At 40.2% G+C, this 21,290-nt stretch overlaps 1 protein-coding gene across 1 annotated transcript in view; it reads right to left on the reverse strand.

Moving 5' to 3' along the window:
• The window catches only part of asap3 (ArfGAP with SH3 domain, ankyrin repeat and PH domain 3), a 45,697-nt gene that overhangs the window by 9,253 nt on the left and 15,154 nt on the right, over positions 1-21,290 (reverse strand). Inside the window, exons 5-21 of the mRNA XM_060879064.1 lie at positions 16,597-16,671; positions 15,214-15,263; positions 15,005-15,116; positions 14,289-14,374; positions 12,628-12,703; positions 10,344-10,430; positions 9,986-10,095; positions 7,193-7,262; positions 6,977-7,064; positions 6,139-6,187; positions 5,350-5,516; positions 4,560-4,693; positions 3,797-3,888; positions 2,963-3,143; positions 1,813-1,898; positions 1,275-1,390; positions 88-155 (exon numbers count right to left, since the gene is read on the reverse strand). Coding sequence (XP_060735047.1) covers positions 88-155; positions 1,275-1,390; positions 1,813-1,898; positions 2,963-3,143; positions 3,797-3,888; positions 4,560-4,693; positions 5,350-5,516; positions 6,139-6,187; positions 6,977-7,064; positions 7,193-7,262; positions 9,986-10,095; positions 10,344-10,430; positions 12,628-12,703; positions 14,289-14,374; positions 15,005-15,116; positions 15,214-15,263; positions 16,597-16,671 — 1,647 coding nt within the window. The remainder of the gene's footprint in view (positions 1-87; positions 156-1,274; positions 1,391-1,812; positions 1,899-2,962; positions 3,144-3,796; positions 3,889-4,559; positions 4,694-5,349; positions 5,517-6,138; positions 6,188-6,976; positions 7,065-7,192; positions 7,263-9,985; positions 10,096-10,343; positions 10,431-12,627; positions 12,704-14,288; positions 14,375-15,004; positions 15,117-15,213; positions 15,264-16,596; positions 16,672-21,290) is intronic.

Here is a 21,290-nt window from a genome sequence, read left to right on the forward strand (position 1 = left end):
TTACACCACATATCAGTGAGTAGGTTTCTGAGATTGGTGTGAGTGTGTGTTTCCTATAGGCGGTGTGTGTAATGAGATCAAACCTACCAGTTCGACACACAGTGTGTGCTGCAGTCTCTTGGCGATGTCCAGTGCAGTCTCTCCAGCAGTGTTTACTGAAAAACAGAGAGAGTATGAACCACAGCGTTATATGCTTTTGGTATCTGCATGATTATCGGCATCTAACTGTAAATAGAGGAGGAGTTAGGATCAAATCAAAGCGACTTTACACATTCCCACTAAAGTCATTGGTATTTTCATACTGATACTAAAGAAATATCTTCTTATGTACTCTGTTCAGTTTTCTAGTCCCTTTGGCTACAAGGTGTCCCCAAGATGATGATGCTACCACCACCATGCTTCACAATGGGACTGGAAATTCTCAGGTTGATCTCTACGGTATTGTTTCCCCCGAATGTAGCACTTTGTACCAAAGTCAGAAGGTTCAATTTTGGTCTCATGAGACCAGAGATCATATTTTGCCCATATTTCCTGAGTCGTCGAGAGGAATTTCATATCCATATCTTTTTTTTTAATAATGTCTCTTCTGTCGATATAGACTTATTAATGCTGCATGAGATATTTAACGTTTGGGATATTTTTTTGTAACCAAATTAAAAGTCTTTTAGAAAACTTTTCAGTTCCTTATGTGGAACAGGTGTAGGACGTACGATAGTTTTACTGCACACAAGTCAACTAATGAACTGATTTCTGGTGGCAACTGGCTGCTAATTTAAGGGCTTCACAGCATGTCAAAAATAAATAAAAACAATGTCTCACATCCTACCAAATTAGCATTAAGTCATGCTAGTTCGCTCAGTACTTCAATATCCTCCAGAGTACCTGAGCTCTTCATCTAAACTTGTGAGGCAGTGGTGGTTCAAGAGGTTATGGCTCTGAGTTGTTGATCGGCGGATCAGGGTTTAAACCCCAGCACTGCCAAGCTACTACTGTTGGGCCCTTGAGCAAGGCCCTTATCCCTTACTGCATCAGTGGTGCTGTATCATGTCTGACCCTGAGCTCTGATCCCAACCTCCAAAGTTGGGATATGTGAAGAAAGAATTTCACTGTGCTGCAATGTTTAAGTGTGACAAAATAAAGGCTTCTTCTTCTCAAACCTGAAAAGTTTTCTTATGGCTGTTTCAAGCAGTTCTGCCATATACACTAAAAGGTTCAGTTTGGTGATGATGATGATGATGATGATGATGATGATGATGATGATGATGATGATGTACCTGTGTGTAAAGTAGCCTTCCCTTTAAGAAGCAGTTTCAGACATTCTGGTTTATTGAAGATCGCACAGTAATGAAGAGCTGTGTTTCCTTCCACTGTCCTCTTCTCCAGACAGCCACTTCAAAGAACACACACACACACACACATACACTTTAATGTTTAAAAAAATAACATTTCAGCTTAATAACCCTGAGTTTCACAAGAGCCAGATGTACACACTCAGACTAAACAGCACTCCACACACACACATACACACACACACCACACACACACACCCCACATACACACACACACACCCCACATACACACACACACCCCACATACACACACACACACACACCCCACATACACACACACACTCCCCACATACACACACACACACCCCACATACACACACACACACCCCACATACACACACACACACCCCACATACACACACACACCCCACATACACACACACACACCCCACATACACACACACACCCCACATACGCACACACACACACACACAAACTCTCTCACTCGGTCTCTCACACTGACCAGTTCTGAGTAAGAAAATCGACCAGGGCCAGAGAGCTCTTCTCAGCCAAACGCACAGCCACATGAAGAGCAGTCTCTTTCAAATCCTGAGAAAAACACAAAAACAAAATGAAGCAGAGAACGAGACAGGCATACAGATAAAAAAGAGATTAGTAAAGTCAACAGATATGGATTATCTCTGTAAAATCCTGCTATTTAAATCATATCCTCAGAACTCAAGAGCCTAGGAGTCACAATAAGAGTTAAATCCACATCCAGAAATCGTGTCTCATCTTATCTCATCTCAGGGGGGGCAAAGTAGATCCGGTTACAGATGAAAGAAGAAGAGGAAACATGGAATTACAGGAAACAAAGAGAGAAAGATCATAACAGGAAGGAAAGTTACAGCATTGTGACGTCTGGCTATAATGAATGACTTCGGTAAAAGAGACGTTTAAAGAAAGGTTTGAAACCTTAACCACATGTTAAACCTCCTCAAATCTCCACGTTCCCATTGGAGATGAATTTAAAATCATTTCAACTCTATAGAAATAAATGACAGACTCCACACAGAAGATCTAAGAATGGCGTTTTGATTGCAGAGTGAATTAAAACACATATGATTACAGATTAGAATTTACTTCTTTTTAAACTAAAAACAAATTCAGGACATTATATTTAATGCTGTTTAGTGCAATAAATAAATAAATAAATAAATAAATAAATATCAAATGCTTGTTTAAGCTACACTGTTACATATGAAACTACAATACATCACTGCAATAAATGTAGAAAATAATAAATATTCATCATATTGCACTATTTAAAACCAGTACACGCTTAAACAGGAAACATGGCTCAACCCTCTGAGATTTAATTCTCTTCTGTGGTTGTAACGCAAGTGAGCAGGGGTTAGATTCAAAGCTTGAGGAATAAAGAAAGGACTAATGGTCCTTTGGCACCAGCTTCACTCATAATCGTCAAGTCTACTGTACACTTATTCATCTATTTATCCTGTCCGGGGTCAATGTGGTTGACTTATTTGTTTATCTTTTGTTGGCTTCATTTAGTCTTTATTCGATGAAAGGAATCGGTTGGCTCATGTACTGTATGTGGTAAAAGGCAGACAGCTCTTTCTTCTACCAGATGTTCATGTGCATGTATGTGAGACCTCTTGATCAGGTACAGATGTAGGTTTGGACAGGTCTTCTCCTTCGGCGTACAGCTGCAGGAGGGACGTCAGGTCTCTGGTCTTCACGGCGTCGTACACTCGCAGGGGCTCCGAGTGCTCTTTAGGCAACACGTAGCGCCTCTCTACGTACTTCGCTGTGATGTACTCCTTTCTCGCGTTCCTAACGAATGCACACACAAACAAAAACAAACGAACTGTAAATTCATCGCTTATACTAGTTTCTATGTGTTTATGTAGATTATCTCTACATACACTGTAGATTATATTTTTTTAAACATATTGAACAACTGCCACATGTCCCTATATTGTACATACTACACTTGTGCACATACGACCTGCCATAACTTTATTTATTGTTGTACACACAATGACATTTTTCTGCACTTGTTCCTTTACCCATTTGTCTCTACTATTTGCACTTCTGGTAGATGATAAACCACATTTAGTTGCTATGTAAGTTTTGTAAGTTATGTAAGCTATGTAAGTTTCATCTATCTATCTATCCATCCATCCATCCATCCATCTAATCTCTATATATTGACCTTTGATTATATTCATTAAAGGTGCCAATAATTCTGGAGGGCACTTTAATCCAAATAAAGGCTTGGACCACTTGACCAGTGATTTACGCTACTGAACAGCCACAAAAGTAAATTGGGCTGTGTTCAGTTTGTGGCCGTGTTCATGTGTTTATACGCGAGAGACACAAAAAGACCTTTCAGAATTCACTGACTGACCGACTGGAAAGAGTCCAGAGCCTCTCGATTAACACACACAACACAGTACAGTGTGTTTGACTGCTGAGAAACTCACATGTCGCTCTGCGGTAAGGGTTTCAGTGAGTCATCGCGAAGGTTGGCCTCCATGACGTCGTTAAACTTGTTGTTACCGATGCTCACTGCGAGCTGTGGGATGAAAGAAAAAAAAAAGCAGGCCGTCGTGACGTAAACTCTGACCTCAAATTCGGATTTAAGACTGACAACTGACCCTGGTCTGGCCACACAGTTCAAAAACACGTACATTATTAAATTTATAACCTACTGACTGATCTGTGGAGGAGGGTGGTGTTCGTGTACAACCAAACGTCAGCCAATGGGATAGTGTTTTGGACACTAATGCAGGATTTTATACACATGAGAGCTAAAGAGTATACGCAGTGCTGAGGGAGTTCATGTTATCGATTAGTTTTCTATAACATCATATCCTGATATGTTTTTCTAATCTTTTCAACAATTATTTATTCGTTATGTATTTATTAGTTACATTTAATAACACAGTACATTCTAAATACAAATCTCTCCGCAAAAACCCTTAACAACTGCTGACACTGAAGACTCCTTCCATACTGTAAATGTTTCCTCACAGAAAACCTCAACACCTAAACAGCAATTTAACACCGTGCCAGTCCCTGGCTACGCTGTTACCATAGAAACAAAAAATAAAATTATAAGTGTATTGATGCAACCTGTGCATTTAGTGTGAGGCCAAAACTCCTGTAGTAGCTGCGGTTACAGAAAACTAATCAACACCTTCTGACCAAATAGAATGGAGAATTCAACAGTGTGTGGTTTTTTACCAGTAACTCAGATGTACTCAGCATGTCGAGCGTGAGCGACTGTATGCGTGAGTAGTGAACGCCGAGCTTCCGGTGGATTCCTGAGCATTCGATACAGGTGAGGATGCCCAGGTTAGAGGAGAGCCATGTGGGTTCTGCAGGTGACACAAGATGAGTGAGTGAGTGACACAAAGAGACATTTAGAGACTGAACTGTGCCAAAAACGTCTAGAGAGCAGGTTCAAGTCCTGCAGTACATATAAATATGTAATAAATATGTGTGTTGTGTTAAGGAGTCAGTTGACATAGCGGGTGTTGTATAAAGAGTTTGTGCTGTGTAAAGAGTCACGAGTTGTGTAACGTCTTATAAACGTATAATATGCATGTGTGCACAAGCCCGCAGTTTGTCAAAGGCCCAAGAGTGCCAAAAAAATATTGAAATATGCAAAGCAGCATTTAAGTGATTAATACAGGTGAAAGCTTCATTTGCAGAATTATTCATCTCAGTTGTATAATTAAGCTGCTGTGCTAATTGTGTGGACTGTACATGGAAAACTACTCATTCTTTAATTAGTCACTATTCCAATATAACTGCCTTATATAAGTGAATGTACATGCGCTATAAACCCTTTTGGATCTGATATATTAAGTCAACGTTTTTTAATGACATCGCAAGTGCGATTTGTTTGTTTACATTTTTAACTGTTTGTATGGGTTCAGGGTTGATGTGTTACAGGGGGAATCAAACAAACAAGCGTAAACAACTGAGAAATTCTTCTTTTTTTTTTTAGCAACGTAGATGTGAGTCATACCCGGAGCGCCACAGTCACAGCAGGAATCGTTGCCTGGCAGATTTCTCAGGCCTGAAATTACAGAACGCGCCAGATCCTGTAGCCCGCTGCCCGGGTACTGAAGCTGATCTCCTCCCAGAGCCGTGTTCAGAGCCGCCTCTTTACTGTTCTGTAGTACAGACACCCAGCTACAGACAGAGAGAGAGAGAGAGAGAGAGAGAGAGAGAGAGAGAGAGAGAGAGAGAGAGAGAGAGAGAGAGAGAGAGAGAGAGAGAGAGAGAGAGAGAGAGAGAGAGAGAGAGAGAGAGAGAGAGAGAGAGAGAGAGAGAGAGAGAGAGAGAGAGAGAGAGAGAGAGAGAGAGAGAGAGAGAGAGAGAGAGAGAGAGAGAGAGAGAGAGAGAGAGAGAGAGAGAGAGAGAGAGAGCCAGAGAGAGAGAGAGAGAGAGAGAGAGAGAGAGAGAGAGAGAGAGAGAGAGAGAGAGCCAGAGAGAGAGAGAGAGCCAGAGAGAGAGAGAGAGAGAGAGAGAGAGAGAGAGAGAGAGAGAGAGAGAGAGAGAGAGAGAGAGAGACAAAGAGAAAGAGAGAGAATTTATGTTCATAAATTCAGTACATAACATTTAGTCATTAGTGTCTCAGGGTCAAGGGACTAACATGATAGAGAAACACACAAAAAAAGTAGAATGACATCAGGACTAAGACACAAACTCTAGAGCTGTAATTATTTGTGTGTGTGTGTGTGTGTGTGTGTGTGTGTGTGTGTGTGTGTGTGTGTGTGTGTGTGTGTGTGGTAGGTTCTAACACAATCCTTACATCATACATTCTTGCTCATCCTCTGCTTGGAAATGATACGTGCGATTATCTGTGAGGAAGAAAGAGAGAGTGAGAGAGAGAAAAAAGAGAGCGAGAGAAAGAGATGGGTGTGAACACACTGAGCATATCAAGGAAGCAATGGGGGAAACAAATAACGGCTGAGGGAATGTAGGAAGAAATAACAAGCCAGGACAAGCCCCTTGCAGCAACTGCTTTTCATTACCACGCACACCCGCATGCACGCACGCACACACGCACACACACACACACCCCATCTCTTCTATATACTGAGACACTATATATAGACACACACTCCTACACAGAACTGCACCTTAGTAAAAAGCTCTCTACTGTGCTGTTACTCAGTCATGGACTACTCTGAAATCAAGCAAACTTTTTATTTCAATTTTTCATTTTATTTCTAGAAATTAATTAGAAACATTTTTTTCCATTTCATGTTGGTATCTAAATTAAGTCCACAGAGATACATTTTCCACAGAGATTATGTTTGTCATGTACTACTCCACAGCAGTGCTTTATATGAAGCTCAGATGAAAGTAGACACTTTTGTTTTGTAAAGTAGACAATACATTTTCCCAGAAGTCTTTGTTTTCCCCTGGCCTACTAGTTTCTATCTTCAAAGTGAATGTTGATAGCATTCGAGCACTTAAACTCTGCATAAGGTTATAAACAGATGGAACAACAAACTGCTCTCACTGAAAGCCAACAAAGTGACTTATTTTCTTCATACATTCTAATTGAAATGACTGATGAGTGAATTCCCATGGAATGCCAAAAAAGAGTAAAAAGGTTTGAAATAGTCAAGTGGTGTTCATACGAGTCACGAGGTCAAAGGTCCTCTTCTCCTCAGGGTTGGGCCGAACCTGACACGTGAGGAGGTTGAGTTTGGCTGGAGGTCTGTTAATCTGAGAGATAAAATTAAATACAAACTTAATGCAGTTTATAAGGTATAACATACTGGATTTTACAGAGTGTGTGTGCACGTGTGTGTGTGTGTGTGCGTGTGTGTGTTTGTAAGATGCTGGAACCTCACCGTGCTGTGAGAGATGGTCAGACAGCCATATTTGACTCCACATTTCCTCTTCTGCCACACCTTCCTGATTCTGAGACATAAAAACACAAAGACATGGTGGAAAAGTGACCTCACACAGACTTCTTACACAGCTCAGCATTTTACCAGCGTTTCACATCAGACGTCAGATCTCAGGCCAGAAACCTGCCGTCTCTTACGACCTAACGACTGCCATCCACCATCATCAAAAGCGGGATTAAAAAAAAATAAAAATGCATATATATAAAATAAAAAAGCAGTAACCATGTTCTGAAAAGAAACCGATATGTCCTGATGAGTTACTGTTTATTCTTTCTCCACATCTGGACTGGATTTTCTTGGGAGGAAGTTAAAGGAAGCCTTCAACCCACAATTCCTACCTTCCAACCGCTTAACACAAACAAGACGTTCGTCTTAAAGGCGTCTTATAAACCCCCTGAAAACGAAACTGCCTCCTTTATACTCTTATGTTAATGAACAGTAACTCCAAATGGATAAGTGAGGACTGGAAGATGTTGCCTGGTCTTCAGTTTCAGTGACCTTGTGCTCATTTTAGCCTCAGATTTCAGTTTTTGTCTGACAGGAGTAGAACCTCATGTGGTCTCCTAACAGTTGTAGGTCAAACTCTTAGAAAAAAATCTACATGTTGCATCTCATTTTCAGCTCAACACAGACGTAGTGACCGGTTATTTGAGTTAATCCTGAAAATGTGCAGGTGTTCGTATTAAAATGGTCACTGAGCTTAAATATATCTCCTACTGTAGAAACAATGGGTGTGAACTATAGAAACGTTGGTCCATCACTGAGCACCGTGCACACACATTCACACACTCCCTCACACCTTGGGGCAATTTAGTGTTGACAAATATACTTTCCAGCCTGTTGTTTGGGTGGTAAAGGAATCCAGAGACCCAGAAGAAACCCACAGGAACACGAGGGTAACACGTGAGGTCAAGACCCTGGAGCTGTCAGATGGAAACTCTGGGGTATTTTGTGTTGTTTATGTTTTGTTCCTTTCAGCTGAATCAACAGATTCATGTTGCAGTTTGATTGTGCTACACTGTAGATGTTAGTACACTGATGCTAGTATCTGCTTGTGTGTGTGTGTGTGTGTGTGTGTGTTATCTGCATGTGTAATCTTGCAGTGGATTTGGATCTAAACGTTTTAGCCTACACTCAGTCAGAGGTCAAACCAGAGTTAATGAGGAACAGCTGAATCATACAAGTACATGTACAAACTCTCTCTCTTTCTCTCTCTCACTCACACACACACACACACACACAAACTGCACTTCCATATGAAGCCTCGGCCTTCCTGGGGTAATTGACTGAACCAACAAACACCATCATTTTAACGTCGGTGTTTGGCTTTAGAAAAAAAAACAACAACCAAAAATCCATACAAATGAAGTGTGTTTGAGAAAGAACATTCTAGTGATTTCCCAATACACATACACACAGGCGCATCTGGTTTACTGACCCACAGCATGTTAAAAGAGTAGAAACTCATCTTATATCCAGTTAATCAAACTGATTTACACATAAAATCATTCATTCAATATGTTAGTGCCAGAGACATCAAGCAACACAAAGACAACAATAAGCAACACTGGAGTTTCTAGTTCATAACTTTTGTGCAAACCAAGTTTTAAAAAATAGTTTCATTCGTCCGTTTTTCTTCTTTTCTCTTTTGTATCACCAGATGAAGTAAACACATACATAGATAAGAAAATGCACATCATCATTAGTAAATCATTCATGCTTTGTAAGCTCTTTATCCTGGTCATTGTGGACTCTTGGGAACACTGGACATGAGGCAGGAATATCAACTCAGGGTAGGAGGCAAATCACATTTGTTTGTCATTATGTACAAAGCACATTACTGTTACTACATTAAACTCACCTGCATGTTAAATACATCACTCTCCATTCTATCATTTTTATTCAACTGAGCAATTGATTGTTAAGGGACTTGTCAAGGGCCCAGAAGTGGACACTTGGTGGACCTGTGATTTGAACTCATGACCTTCTGATCAGCGGGCCAACACCTTACACCTTAAATTTAGTTTAATTAGGAGCTGGCCGGGTCTTCATTTCACTGTAAGTTATACACCGTATAATACGCTGTGTATGTGAAGAAAATACAGTTTGAAACAACATGAGATGAGTGTGGGATGAGTGTGGGATGAGTATGGGATGGGGATGGGTATATGATGAGTACGGGATGAGTATGGGATGAGTATGGGATGGGGATGGGTATATGATGAGTACGGGATGAGTATGGGATGAGTATGGGATGAGTATGGGATGAGTATGGGATGAGTATGGGATGAGAATGCGAATGGGATAAGTATGGGATGAGTATGGGATGAGTATGGGATGGGTATGGGATGAGAATGGGTATATGATGAGTACGGGATGAGTATGGGATGGGTACGGGATGGGGATGAGAATGGGATGAGAATGGGATGGGTATGGGATGGGTACGGGATGGGGATGAGAATGGGATGGGTATGGGATGGGTACGGGATGGGGATGAGAATGGGATGAGAATGGGATGGGTATGGGATGGGAATGGGATGGGAATGAGTGTCGGCTGAGAGAATGGTTCCTCTACACTGACTATATGAAAGCTGAATGATAAGAATAGTCGACATTACTGCACTCCCAATATATACCAATTCACTGAGCACCAAATTCAATGCAGGGTTTAATAGTGATTAGTCAATCAGAGCTGTTTCAGATTGGGAGACGGTCTTTATGGCTGTAACTAACCCGTCACTCTTCTTCAGCAGGAAGCCTGATTTCTCTGTGCCGTATTTCTTGTTGCCTTGTGGCTGGTGGATGCTGTAGCCGTGACCGGAGTTCTTCCTGTTTAGATAATCCTGAAAAGAAAAAAGACATCATCATCATCATCATCGAGTTACTCAGGCAGGTGTACATGAAGATTATGACCTCAGCTGCACATGTAAAAGATCAGGATAGCAAGATAATGGGATCCTGAAGCTGACGATGGGAAAATCGACGATGGGAAGCTGACCCTGAAGCTGCCGATGGGAAGCTATCAATCATGACGTCAAGACCTGCTCAGTGACTTGCTTTGTACTGGAGTCATGCCGGTAATTGTAGTTACCTCTTTAACCTCCACTTGTAGCTGACTCCTGAGACAGTCCCGGAGCTGAGAGAGCTGCTTCACTTGTTCGTCTTCGTCTTGACGAACCTACAAACAAAACAAAGTTCAGGTTCTTGAAAACACCACAAGATGAGCTTTCTTTACAGAAGAGAATGCAATAAGGGAAAAATTAGTCAGCACCTATTGACATAGTCATGTGGAAATCTCAGACCAGGAATAACCAGAAATACTGATTTATGGAACAACGCTTTATGCATTTGAGGTGCCTACAACACGTATTAATTCACAACCACCAAGAAAGCTTTGAGTTCTGCATTGCTGCATGCATGACAATCTTCACCACAGATTCTCATCAGTTTGTTATGCTTGTTTTCATCTGAGGGAATATAATCAGTTTGACATACAGATTGCTCGGGCTGTTCTCTGGAAAATGTTTTCCTGCGCCACCTTTTCAGACCAGCTTGAAACAATACATTTTTTGTAGCTAATTTATTTCTAGAACATCAGATCTGAGAATTCGGAGACTTTCTGTCATTAAATTTTTATGATTTTACGTCTAAGATCGCAAGAATAAAGAATGTAAGTCTCTTTATGTGTGAACATGTTTTTATGTGCTTCACCCAAACCAGTTTTGATGCAGAGCAACAGATCTGCTGTAACATGCCTCAACTACACATGAAACAACAACTAAAAAAGGTCCAGGAGTCAGGAAGAGTACCAGGAATTTGATTATCAGTCTGTTTGTCCAATATTATGTAATAGCTTAATAGGCATAGGCATGCAGACACGGCGTTAGACACCAAGCTGAATAAATCATCACGAATGCGGAGATTAATGATTTAGAGTTGGGTAATTGTAGAATTTTGCAAAGTTCAAGGATTCCGTTTGAAGTTAGGAATTCTGTAATACCCACAGTACTGCTAGTAAAAACCTCCACAGACGTTTTCTAGAATTCTCTTTGAAGTATCGAGCCAGCAAACAACCACCGTGTTGAACTCTTTATGGTCTCTTATTCAAGAAATCTGTAAAGAAATCTATTCCAGAGCACTTCTTCTAGAATCCTCTTTGAACTTAAGAATTCTAAAATAAACACCCTTTCACGGTCACTTGTCCTAGAACAAGTTCTCTTTAAAAACAAACAAAAAAAAACTTTTCACAGTCACTTTTTTCCCCACCGAATTTCTCTGAGTTCTAGAATAAGTTCAATCTCGACAACAAACTTTTAAAGGTCAGGAGGCAGAAAAACAACACTATCTGGGACACAAACACGTCTTCTGCACTTGAAATTCTCCTTTAGCAAAATTTCAGTAATTCAGACTACTTCCTCTTGCTGAAAAAGTTTATCTTTCTTCCTTGTGTGGAGGACAAACCAGCGTTTCAAGCTGCACACTAGGATGTTTAATCAATAACGTCTGACTCAGGCAGACATTATAAAGTAATCTCAAAAAGATGATCTCAGAAGATACTGCCAGCTCCTGCCATTATCAAAAGAACAAACGCGATTTACAAAATCTTTCCATAAAGTCAAAAGAATGACTAAGAATGTCTTCATGTATTGGCAGGACAAACAGGATCTGTATGTATAGGTAGGTATTTGAGGACATATTTGGATGAATCACACTCACTCACTCACACACTCACTCACACACACACTCACTCACACACACACTCACTCACACACACACTCACTCACACACACACTCACTCACACACACACTCACTCACACACTCACTCACTCACACACTCACTCACTCACACACTCACTCACACACTCACTCACACACTCACTCACACACTCACTCACACACTCACTCACACACTCACTCACACACTCACTCACACACTCACTCACACACTCACTCACACACTCACACACTCACTCACACACACACACACTCACACACACACTCACTCACACACACACTCACTCACTCACACACTCACTCACACACTCACTCACTCACACACTCACTCACTCACACACTCACTCACACACACACACTCACACACACACACTCACACACTCACACACACACTCACACACACACTCACACACACACTCACACACACACTCACACACACACTCACACACACACTCACACACACACTCACACACACACTCACACACACACTCACACACACACTCACACACACACTCACACACACACTCACACACACACTCACACACACACTCACACACACACTCACACACACACACACACACACACACACACACACACACACACACACACACACACACACACACACACACAGGAGCATTACCGTGTGCACAGATGCTGCTAGCTTTTCCACAAATGGACTGAGATTTTCCGCTGCTTTCAGTCCATCCTGAAAAAAACTGAAAGAAGAACGATGATCTTTTACACGGTTTTAAATCCATCTACATATACACCTGAGCTGAGTGCAAATGTTTACATCCCCCATCAGTCTGGAGCATGACTGATTGCTCTTTGATGATATCATCTTCTTGCATTGTTTTTCTTAGTTGCTGATGAACAACGTTTTGTTTCTGACATTTTCATTCTGACATTTTGCTATTCGATTAATAAGTGGATGGAAGCTGATTAAATCTTACTTTGTTTTCATTTACTGTTAGTATGCGCTCATATCCACTGTAGATCCAGATTAGTTTAACTATCTTTAATGTTCATAACCTGAACAGACCAATACAAGTTGGTACAAAGTCACTGTGTAAAAAGGACTAAGTTTCTACAATAATGCACATAAGAATAATGATAAGTTTTTACTTATCTTTTATTTTTTTCTTCAGGCACTCAAACATAAAAAAAGCCCAAAATGATGTATTAAAAATGAGCTTTGCCTTAAAATAATATTTAACTTTAAACCTGTTACAACATGACAAATATTACAGCAACCACAGTTAGGTCATGTAAAGTCCATGTAGCTTAAAAATCTTGAGCAGCTTGTTGAAAGCAGGGTAATACAATAAAAGTGACCTTTTAAAGTGAAAGGGATAAAATGATATAGTGTTTTAACCAACAAAATCATTCAAACCATCAATCTGAATGGGAAGAAGCCCAAGAAGACAAAAAAAGTAAATGAAACATCATTCATGTGTTTTTTACCATTGTTCAAGCTAATATTACCAGAAAAGGGCTACGATTAGCAGTAAGCATCTGAATGCTTTATTATTAACCCATACACAATCTTAAAGGATTTTGTATTTATATACTCGTGATGCAGGCTTCATTCATACATAATTACATAAAATGTGATATTAAATAAAATGCTCTCCAGAAATAATGCAAAAAGAAACTTTATATTTAATAAAATAGTGGTTTCAATGATGCATCAAATTTTTACATAAAAATAAAAATACAGTATATGGCCAAAGGTTTGCGACACCCATTTGACCTTGTTGAACTTCCCGTTCCAGATGGAGTCCCCCTACTATTATAATGTGCTCCATGCTTTCTAAGCTTTCCACTAAATGTTAGAGTGTTTCTGTGTGGATTTGTGTTCGTTCAGCTACGAGAACATTAATGAGATCAGACAATGATGTAAGGTGAGAAGGTCTGGGGTTCAGTCTGTGTTCCAGTTCATCCCAAAGGTGTTCAGTGGGGTTAAGTCAAAGTCAGGGCTCTGTTCAGGACACTCAAGTTCTTCCACTCCAACATTAACACACCATGTCATCATGGAGCTCTGGGGCTTCGTGCACAGGGGCGTTGTCATGCTGGGACAGTGCTTGAGTGTCTTAGCTCCAGTACAACTGTGGAAGTATTCTAGACCACTGTGTGCTTGAAACTTGATAAGATTGTGGAAGGGAAGAACCGCATAGGGTTGTGATGGTCAAGTGTGCAAGAACATATGGCCATATAGTGTACGCAATTATTCTTAATAATTCTGGGGGATAAATGCAAAATTAAATGGTATGACGAGTGGTGGTGTGCTATGAAACGTACTTGAGCTGGGCTTGGAAATACTTGATAAGGCCCTGGAGCAGATCAGGACCCTGCCGTTTCTTCATCTCCTGAACCTTCAGCAAATACTGAACATGGATGGAGAGAGAGAGAGAGAGAGAGAGAGAGAGAGAGAGAGAGAGAGGATAAAAACTCTTATTTTCTCTTAGTCTACTTTAACTGGGCTCTGAGAAGATGAACCAATCTTTGCTGAGATGTAAGATTAAGCGTGCTGAAATTGCATACATGCAACCTAAACAGAGCTCTCCTAAAAGCAGGACTCCTAAACTAATGGCAGCTTTTTGTAATGTTCTGCCTCAACCCAGTCTCCATCAATTAAACCTGTAGTGTAGACGTGAACACTACAGACAGGAACACTGTAGAATTTTGTTCAAGTCAGAGGCTGTTTAAGTAGGAAAAAAAATGTCTGTAGTAAAGCAGAAACTGAAGAACATCTGGAGGTCTGTGGCCAGAAGAAAAAAGAGGAGTCCCTACAGAAGAACAAAATTCCCCTCTCCTTCAACTCTTTATTTTAATTTATTACAACATCCTGGTTCAGCAGCGCAGCTAAAGCTAAATTTCCCCTTGTCTACATACAAAAAAACTTCCCCATACCACACAGGGAGAACATGACCTAAGCACATTTTTTTACTTTTTACCAGTCCGTCGAATGAACCGGACCAGAGGAAGAGTCGCACGATTCACACACACACACACACCTCACACATCTGCAGCTGGAAAGTCCTCCTCTCTCTCTCCATGTCCTCCACTATGTCCGAGTCCAGCCGTATCAGACCATACTGCTTCTGCCTCTCCCTCTCCAACTTCCCCCTGAGAGAAACAGAGACAGAATGAAACCTCTTCTAGCTGCCTGCCTCTTCTAGTTTGTTGCTCTGTCTATCGTATAGATACAGGTGTGCATTCTCACATTTTAATGTCGTAATCCTTCCAGCCTCTCTCCATCTGCTTCCTCAGGTCCTGAGAGAAAGACAGAACAAAAGAGAGAAAGAGAAATGACATGATGAAAAACCATCTCAAGTCTCATCCCCACCCTGTATTCCTTCAGTCTCTTTACGTAACGATACATCACTTCATTCTCTTCTATAAACAAACAGCACTGAAAAAACTACTGGACAAAGATGTAAACGTAGATATTTGCTGTATTCTTAAAGAAGCCCCAGGACCTGAAAGTTTCACTGGATACTCAGAGAAAGTGTTGAAAATGTGACGAGAGTATTGTTGCATCATAAATCTACGTGCCAATCATGTCCAATATGCAAATGTAGATCTGAAGGTGTGCTCCCAATTTGCATATTCAAATGAAGAATCATCATGCCATCTCATTTTATTTTTGTTGTTGACTTAACAAGTCAAGCATTTTTTGCAAGAGAACCTCTGGTCTTTAATAAAACTTTAGGTAACATGAATGCAAAAAATTAGCTCGAGCAAAACAGACACATGTTACAAATTCACAGTTTCTTCTGTGCCGTTGTTTAATGTTTCTAATTTTAAACATTTCTACTATTTACTGCTTTTTCAAAATAGATATAATCCTCATTGCTCTATTTATTCATACATTTATCTTCGCTTGTTTTCAGGACCGTGTCAGATCCAGAGACGATCCCTGGAGGGAGAGGCAGGAATATAGTGTGAATTTAATAGCGGTCTATATATTGCAGGGCACAAAGCACAGATTTTCATATCTGGGAGCAATTAAGTGTAGCCAATCATATACTGGCATTTTTATGGGAGTTCAGTGAAAACCTGGAACCTAGAGAAAAAAACCCCACACAATTATAACAAAACATGTAAAACTCCACAAAGGCAATAAAATCATTATGATCATGATCGTTCCCTGGGCCTTGGATGATGGAGATGTGAAGCTGCCACCTTGCACATTATTGCTCATCAGTCCCTCCAGTATTTCCTGGAGATTTTTTGTTATTGTTCTGCAAAAATGCTTGATTTTTAAAATGTAGGGGAGTTTTAAAAATAGCAGATTTTTGTGCTTTATTGTGCAGCTCCTAATAGTGATATTGAACAAAAAAAAAGGATAGCTCTCCTGTTTTACACACGTGAATCAAAGATGGCTCTGGTTAAATGCACGTAGCGATGACGTCACAAGAAACGTGTTGGCCCAGATCTGCAGAAGATCTGCAGTGATTTAGATACCTTTCAAGCTTCTCGGAACATTTCTGAGTCAAATCAGAAAATCCTGGCGGTGCTGACTTTTTGCACCTTTAATATAAATAGTTGTTTATTGCACCTTTAATGAAGACTTTAACTGCTTGAGCATATCAGTGAAACTCACCAGTCTGCTGTCTCTCAGTTCACTCTTCAGGATGTTCTCCAGAGGAAAGGAGAGGATGCTGTTTAGATTCTGCACCTACAGACACACAGGGAGACGTTATCACACACGTGCATGCGCGCACACACACACACACACACACACACACACACACACACACACACACACACACACACACACACACACACAGAGAGATCAGGTGGGAGACAGACTGAGAGTCCAAATCATCACACACCCAAACACAAACTTTAATGTAAACTGTCATGGTAAAATATATTCTCAGCAAATTTCTCCCAGATGCTGTTGCCATATTTCTTGGTTTCCAGTCAACTTTCCCTGAGGAGCTAAAAAGAAAAAGAAATAACGTTGAGTGTTCTGAAAGTAGGAAAAGACTCAACCTGGCAGGAGAAGCAGGACTTTGTGTAAATCTTCCTTTGGAAAGAATGCATGAGAAAATTCCGGCAAAGACCAGAGTTAATATCTGCACAGAATTTATCTGGAACTGAACAAAGTAAAGTGAGGAAAGTGATTGAGAAAAGGATTTGAAACTCGTAAAACAAGAGGAAACTGTGACCCTGGTGAGGACGGCTGCACACAAACACACACACACACACACACACACCCCCGTCTTGTTTGTCTTGCGTTCATGACAAGACATGAAAATAGCACTCGAGTGCTGAAAGACAGACAGCACACACTTGCTGTGTTTAGACCCTCCCCACAGATGCCTTCTCTCGCACACACACAAACACACACACACACAGGCACACACAGGCACACACACAGGCACACACACAGGCACACACACAGGCACACACACAGACACACACACAGACACACACACAGACACACACACAGACACACACACAGACACACACACAGACACACACACAGACACACACACAGACACACACACACACACAGACACACACACACAGACACACACACACTTAATAGAGCCCTACCCTTTACAGCAGTTATTTGAGTCTCATGACATGCAGGTCTCTCTATTAAATCCTTAAAGGACCTCCACAAAAGTGCACACAATTCTCATCCAATCAATTTTACATGTATAACAATTTTATTTGTATTTTTACAAATAGACATCATTTCAAAACAACTTCACAGAAATAAACAAAACATGCTCTATGGAGTTCCACAGAGAGGAAGATGAAATCAGAACCGTGAACACTGGATAGACTGAAGTAGTATTTTCTATGTTGTGACCTAAAACCTTTCCAGAGCTTTGACTCAAAACAACATGGCTGCTTAGACCAGGTCTATATCTGTGTGCCTCATTTCTTAATTCGACAGTCATCAAGAAGATCTACATTAACACAGCTGTAAAAGGAATTTCACAACAGAAAACTACATAGCGAGTAATTTATATTTTATGAAGTAAAAAAATAATGCAAATGAAAAAAGAAAATGTAAGGTTTGTTATTGTTAGAGAACTGTTTCAGAGTTTTTCCAGTGCTTTTCCAAGTTCAGAGTTTTGAAGCAATAAGTACAAAGCTGCAATATACAGTTTACAGTGATGAGCAGTATCCAATCTACAGAATCCAATCTTCAGAATCTAGTCTGCACTATCCAATCTACAGAATCCAGTCTGCAGTATCCAATCTACAGAATCCAATCTTCAGAATCTAGTCTGCAGTATCCAGTCTACAGAATCCAATCTTCAGAATCTGGTCTGTAGTATCCAATCTTCAGAATCCAATCTTCAGAATCTGGTCTGTAGTATCCAATCTACAGAATCCAATCTTCAGAATCTGGTCTGTAGTATCCAATCTACAGAATCCAATCTTCAGAATCTGGTCTGTAGTATCCAATCTACAGAATCCAATATACAGAATCCAGTCTGCAGTATCCAATCTACAGAATCCAGTTTTCAGAATCTGGTCTGTAGTATCCAATCTACAGAATCCAATCTTCAGAATCTGGTCTGTAGTATCCAATCTACAGAATCCAATCTTCAGAATCTAGTCTGCAGTATCCAATCTACAGAATCCAATCTTCAGAATCTGGTCTGTAGTATCCAATCTACAGAATCCAATCTTCAGAATCTGGTCTGTAGTATCCAATCTACAGAATCCAATATACAGAATCCAGTCTGCCGTATCCAATCTACAGAATCCAGTTTTCAGTATCCAATCTACAGAATAATATATACAGAATCCAGTCTGCAGTATCCAGTCTGCAGTATCCAATCTACAGAATCCAGTTTGCAGTATTCAATCTACAGAATAATATATACAGAATCCAGTCCAGTATCCAGTCTGCAGTATCCAATCTACTGTATCTAATCTACAGAATCCAGTCTGCAGTATCCAATCTACTGTATCTAATCTACAGAATCCAGTCTGCAGTATCCAATCTACAGAAACCAATATACAGAATCCAGTCTGCAGTATCCAATCTACAGAAACCAATATACAGAATCCAGTCTGCAGTATCCAATCTACAGAATCCAATATACAGAATCCAGTCTGCAGTATCCAATCTACAGAATTCAGTTTGCAGTATTCAATCTACAGAATAATATATACAGAATCCAGTCTGCAGTATCCAATCTACAGAATCCAATCTTCAGAATCTAGTCTGCACTATCCAATCTACAGAATCCAATCTTCAGAATCTAGTCTGCAGTATCCAATCTACAGAATCCAATCTTCAGAATCTGGTCTGTAGTATCCAATCTACAGAATCCAATATACAGAATCCAGTCTGCAGTATCCAATCTACAGAATTCAGTTTTCAGAATCTGGTCTGTAGTATCCAATCTACAGAATCCAATCTTCAGAATCTGGTCTGTAGTATCCAATCTACAGAATCCAATCTTCAGAATCTAGTCTGCAGTATCCAATCTACAGAATCCAATCTACAAAATCCAGTCTACAGAATCAAATCTGCAGTATCCAGTGTACAGTATCCAATCTACAGAAACCAGTCTGCATTATTAAGTCTCAGTGTCCAATATACAGTATCCAGTCTACAGAATCCAATCTACAATATCCAATTAACACTATCAGTTTTTCAGTATAAAATCTACAGTATCTGGTCTACAGAATCCAATCTTCAGAATCTGGTCTGTAGTATCCAATCTACAGAATCCAATCTTCAGAATCTGGTCTGTAGTATCCAATCTACAGAATCCAATCTTCAGAATCTGGTCTGTAGTATCCAATCTACAGAATCCAATCTTCAGAATCTGGTCTGTAGTATCCAATCTACAGAATCCAATATACAGAATCCAGTCTGCCGTATCCAATCTACAGAATCCAGTTTTCAGTATCCAATCTACAGAATAATATATACAGAATCCAGTCTGCAGTATCCAGTCTGCAGTATCCAATCTACAGAATCCAGTTTGCAGTATTCAATCTACAGAATAATATATACAGAATCCAGTCCAGTATCCAGTCTGCAGTATCCAATCTACTGTATCTAATCTACAGAATCCAGTCTGCAGTATCCAATCTACAGAAACCAATATACAGAATCCAGTCTGCAGTATCCAATCTACAGAATCCAATATACAGAATCCAGTCTGCAGTATCCAATCTACAGAATCCAGTTTGCAGTATTCAATCTACAGAATAATATATACAGAATCCAGTCTGCAGTATCCAATCTACAGAATCCAATCTACAAAATCCAGTCTACAGAATCAAATCTGCAGTATCCAGTGTACAGTATCCAATCTACAGAAACCAGTCTGCATTATTAAGTCTCAGTGTCCAATATACAGTATCCAGTCTACAGAATCCAATCTACAATATCCAATTAACACTATCAGTTTTTCAGTATAAAATCTACAGTATCTGGTCTACAGAATCCAGTCTGCAGTTTTGAGTCAACATATCAGGTCTACAGTGTCTGTTCTACAGTATCAAGTTTACAGCATTTAATCTACTGTATCAAGCCTGCAATATCCAGTCTACAATATCCAATCTACACCACTGAGTCTGCAGTATACACTTAACACTTACATTATTTCTTACCTACACTTGGTCTCTCTATATTTTTTACCAAATTAATTCATTAATGAAGGAATATTTCTCATATTTTATCTTATTATATAAGCAGATTCTACATACAGGGAAACCTAATGTATTTAAAAAGGAAAAAGGAAATACACTGCTGATACGTTAAGCCAGATAGAGTCAACAGAGGACGCACACTGGATCAAAAAGAAATAAGTTTATTTTCCAAGCCCAGTTTCTGTATGAGGTCAGCATCCCTGGTGATATTGTGATTGACAGCATAGTGGTTAGACACTGCCCACTCACTCACTCAGATCTGAGATGAATCAAGATCACTATGGAAACAATCGTCCAGAGTGTCCCGGACCAGTCCGGTTCGAGAGGGTCTTGGCTACACACACACACACACACACACACACACACACACACACACACACACACCCTTCAAAGTTCCCTAGTGCACTCTTGCAGTACATCTGGAGCCAAACCATTAATCATTCCTAAGCAAACAAAGATGTCTCACACACGCACACACACGCGTGTGTGCACACATGCAAGCACACACACAAAAATATTATGCTCGCTCACTCTCTCTCTCTCTCTCTCTCTCTCTCTCGGGCCATCCATGCATCTATATCTATCTATCTATCTATCTATCTATCTATTTATCTACACACAGTACATATTCTGTTCTATTAGTAATAGTAATGT

Source organism: Tachysurus vachellii, chromosome 10, assembly GCF_030014155.1.
Source record: "Tachysurus vachellii isolate PV-2020 chromosome 10, HZAU_Pvac_v1, whole genome shotgun sequence".
Taxonomy (NCBI): domain Eukaryota; kingdom Metazoa; phylum Chordata; class Actinopteri; order Siluriformes; family Bagridae; genus Tachysurus; species Tachysurus vachellii.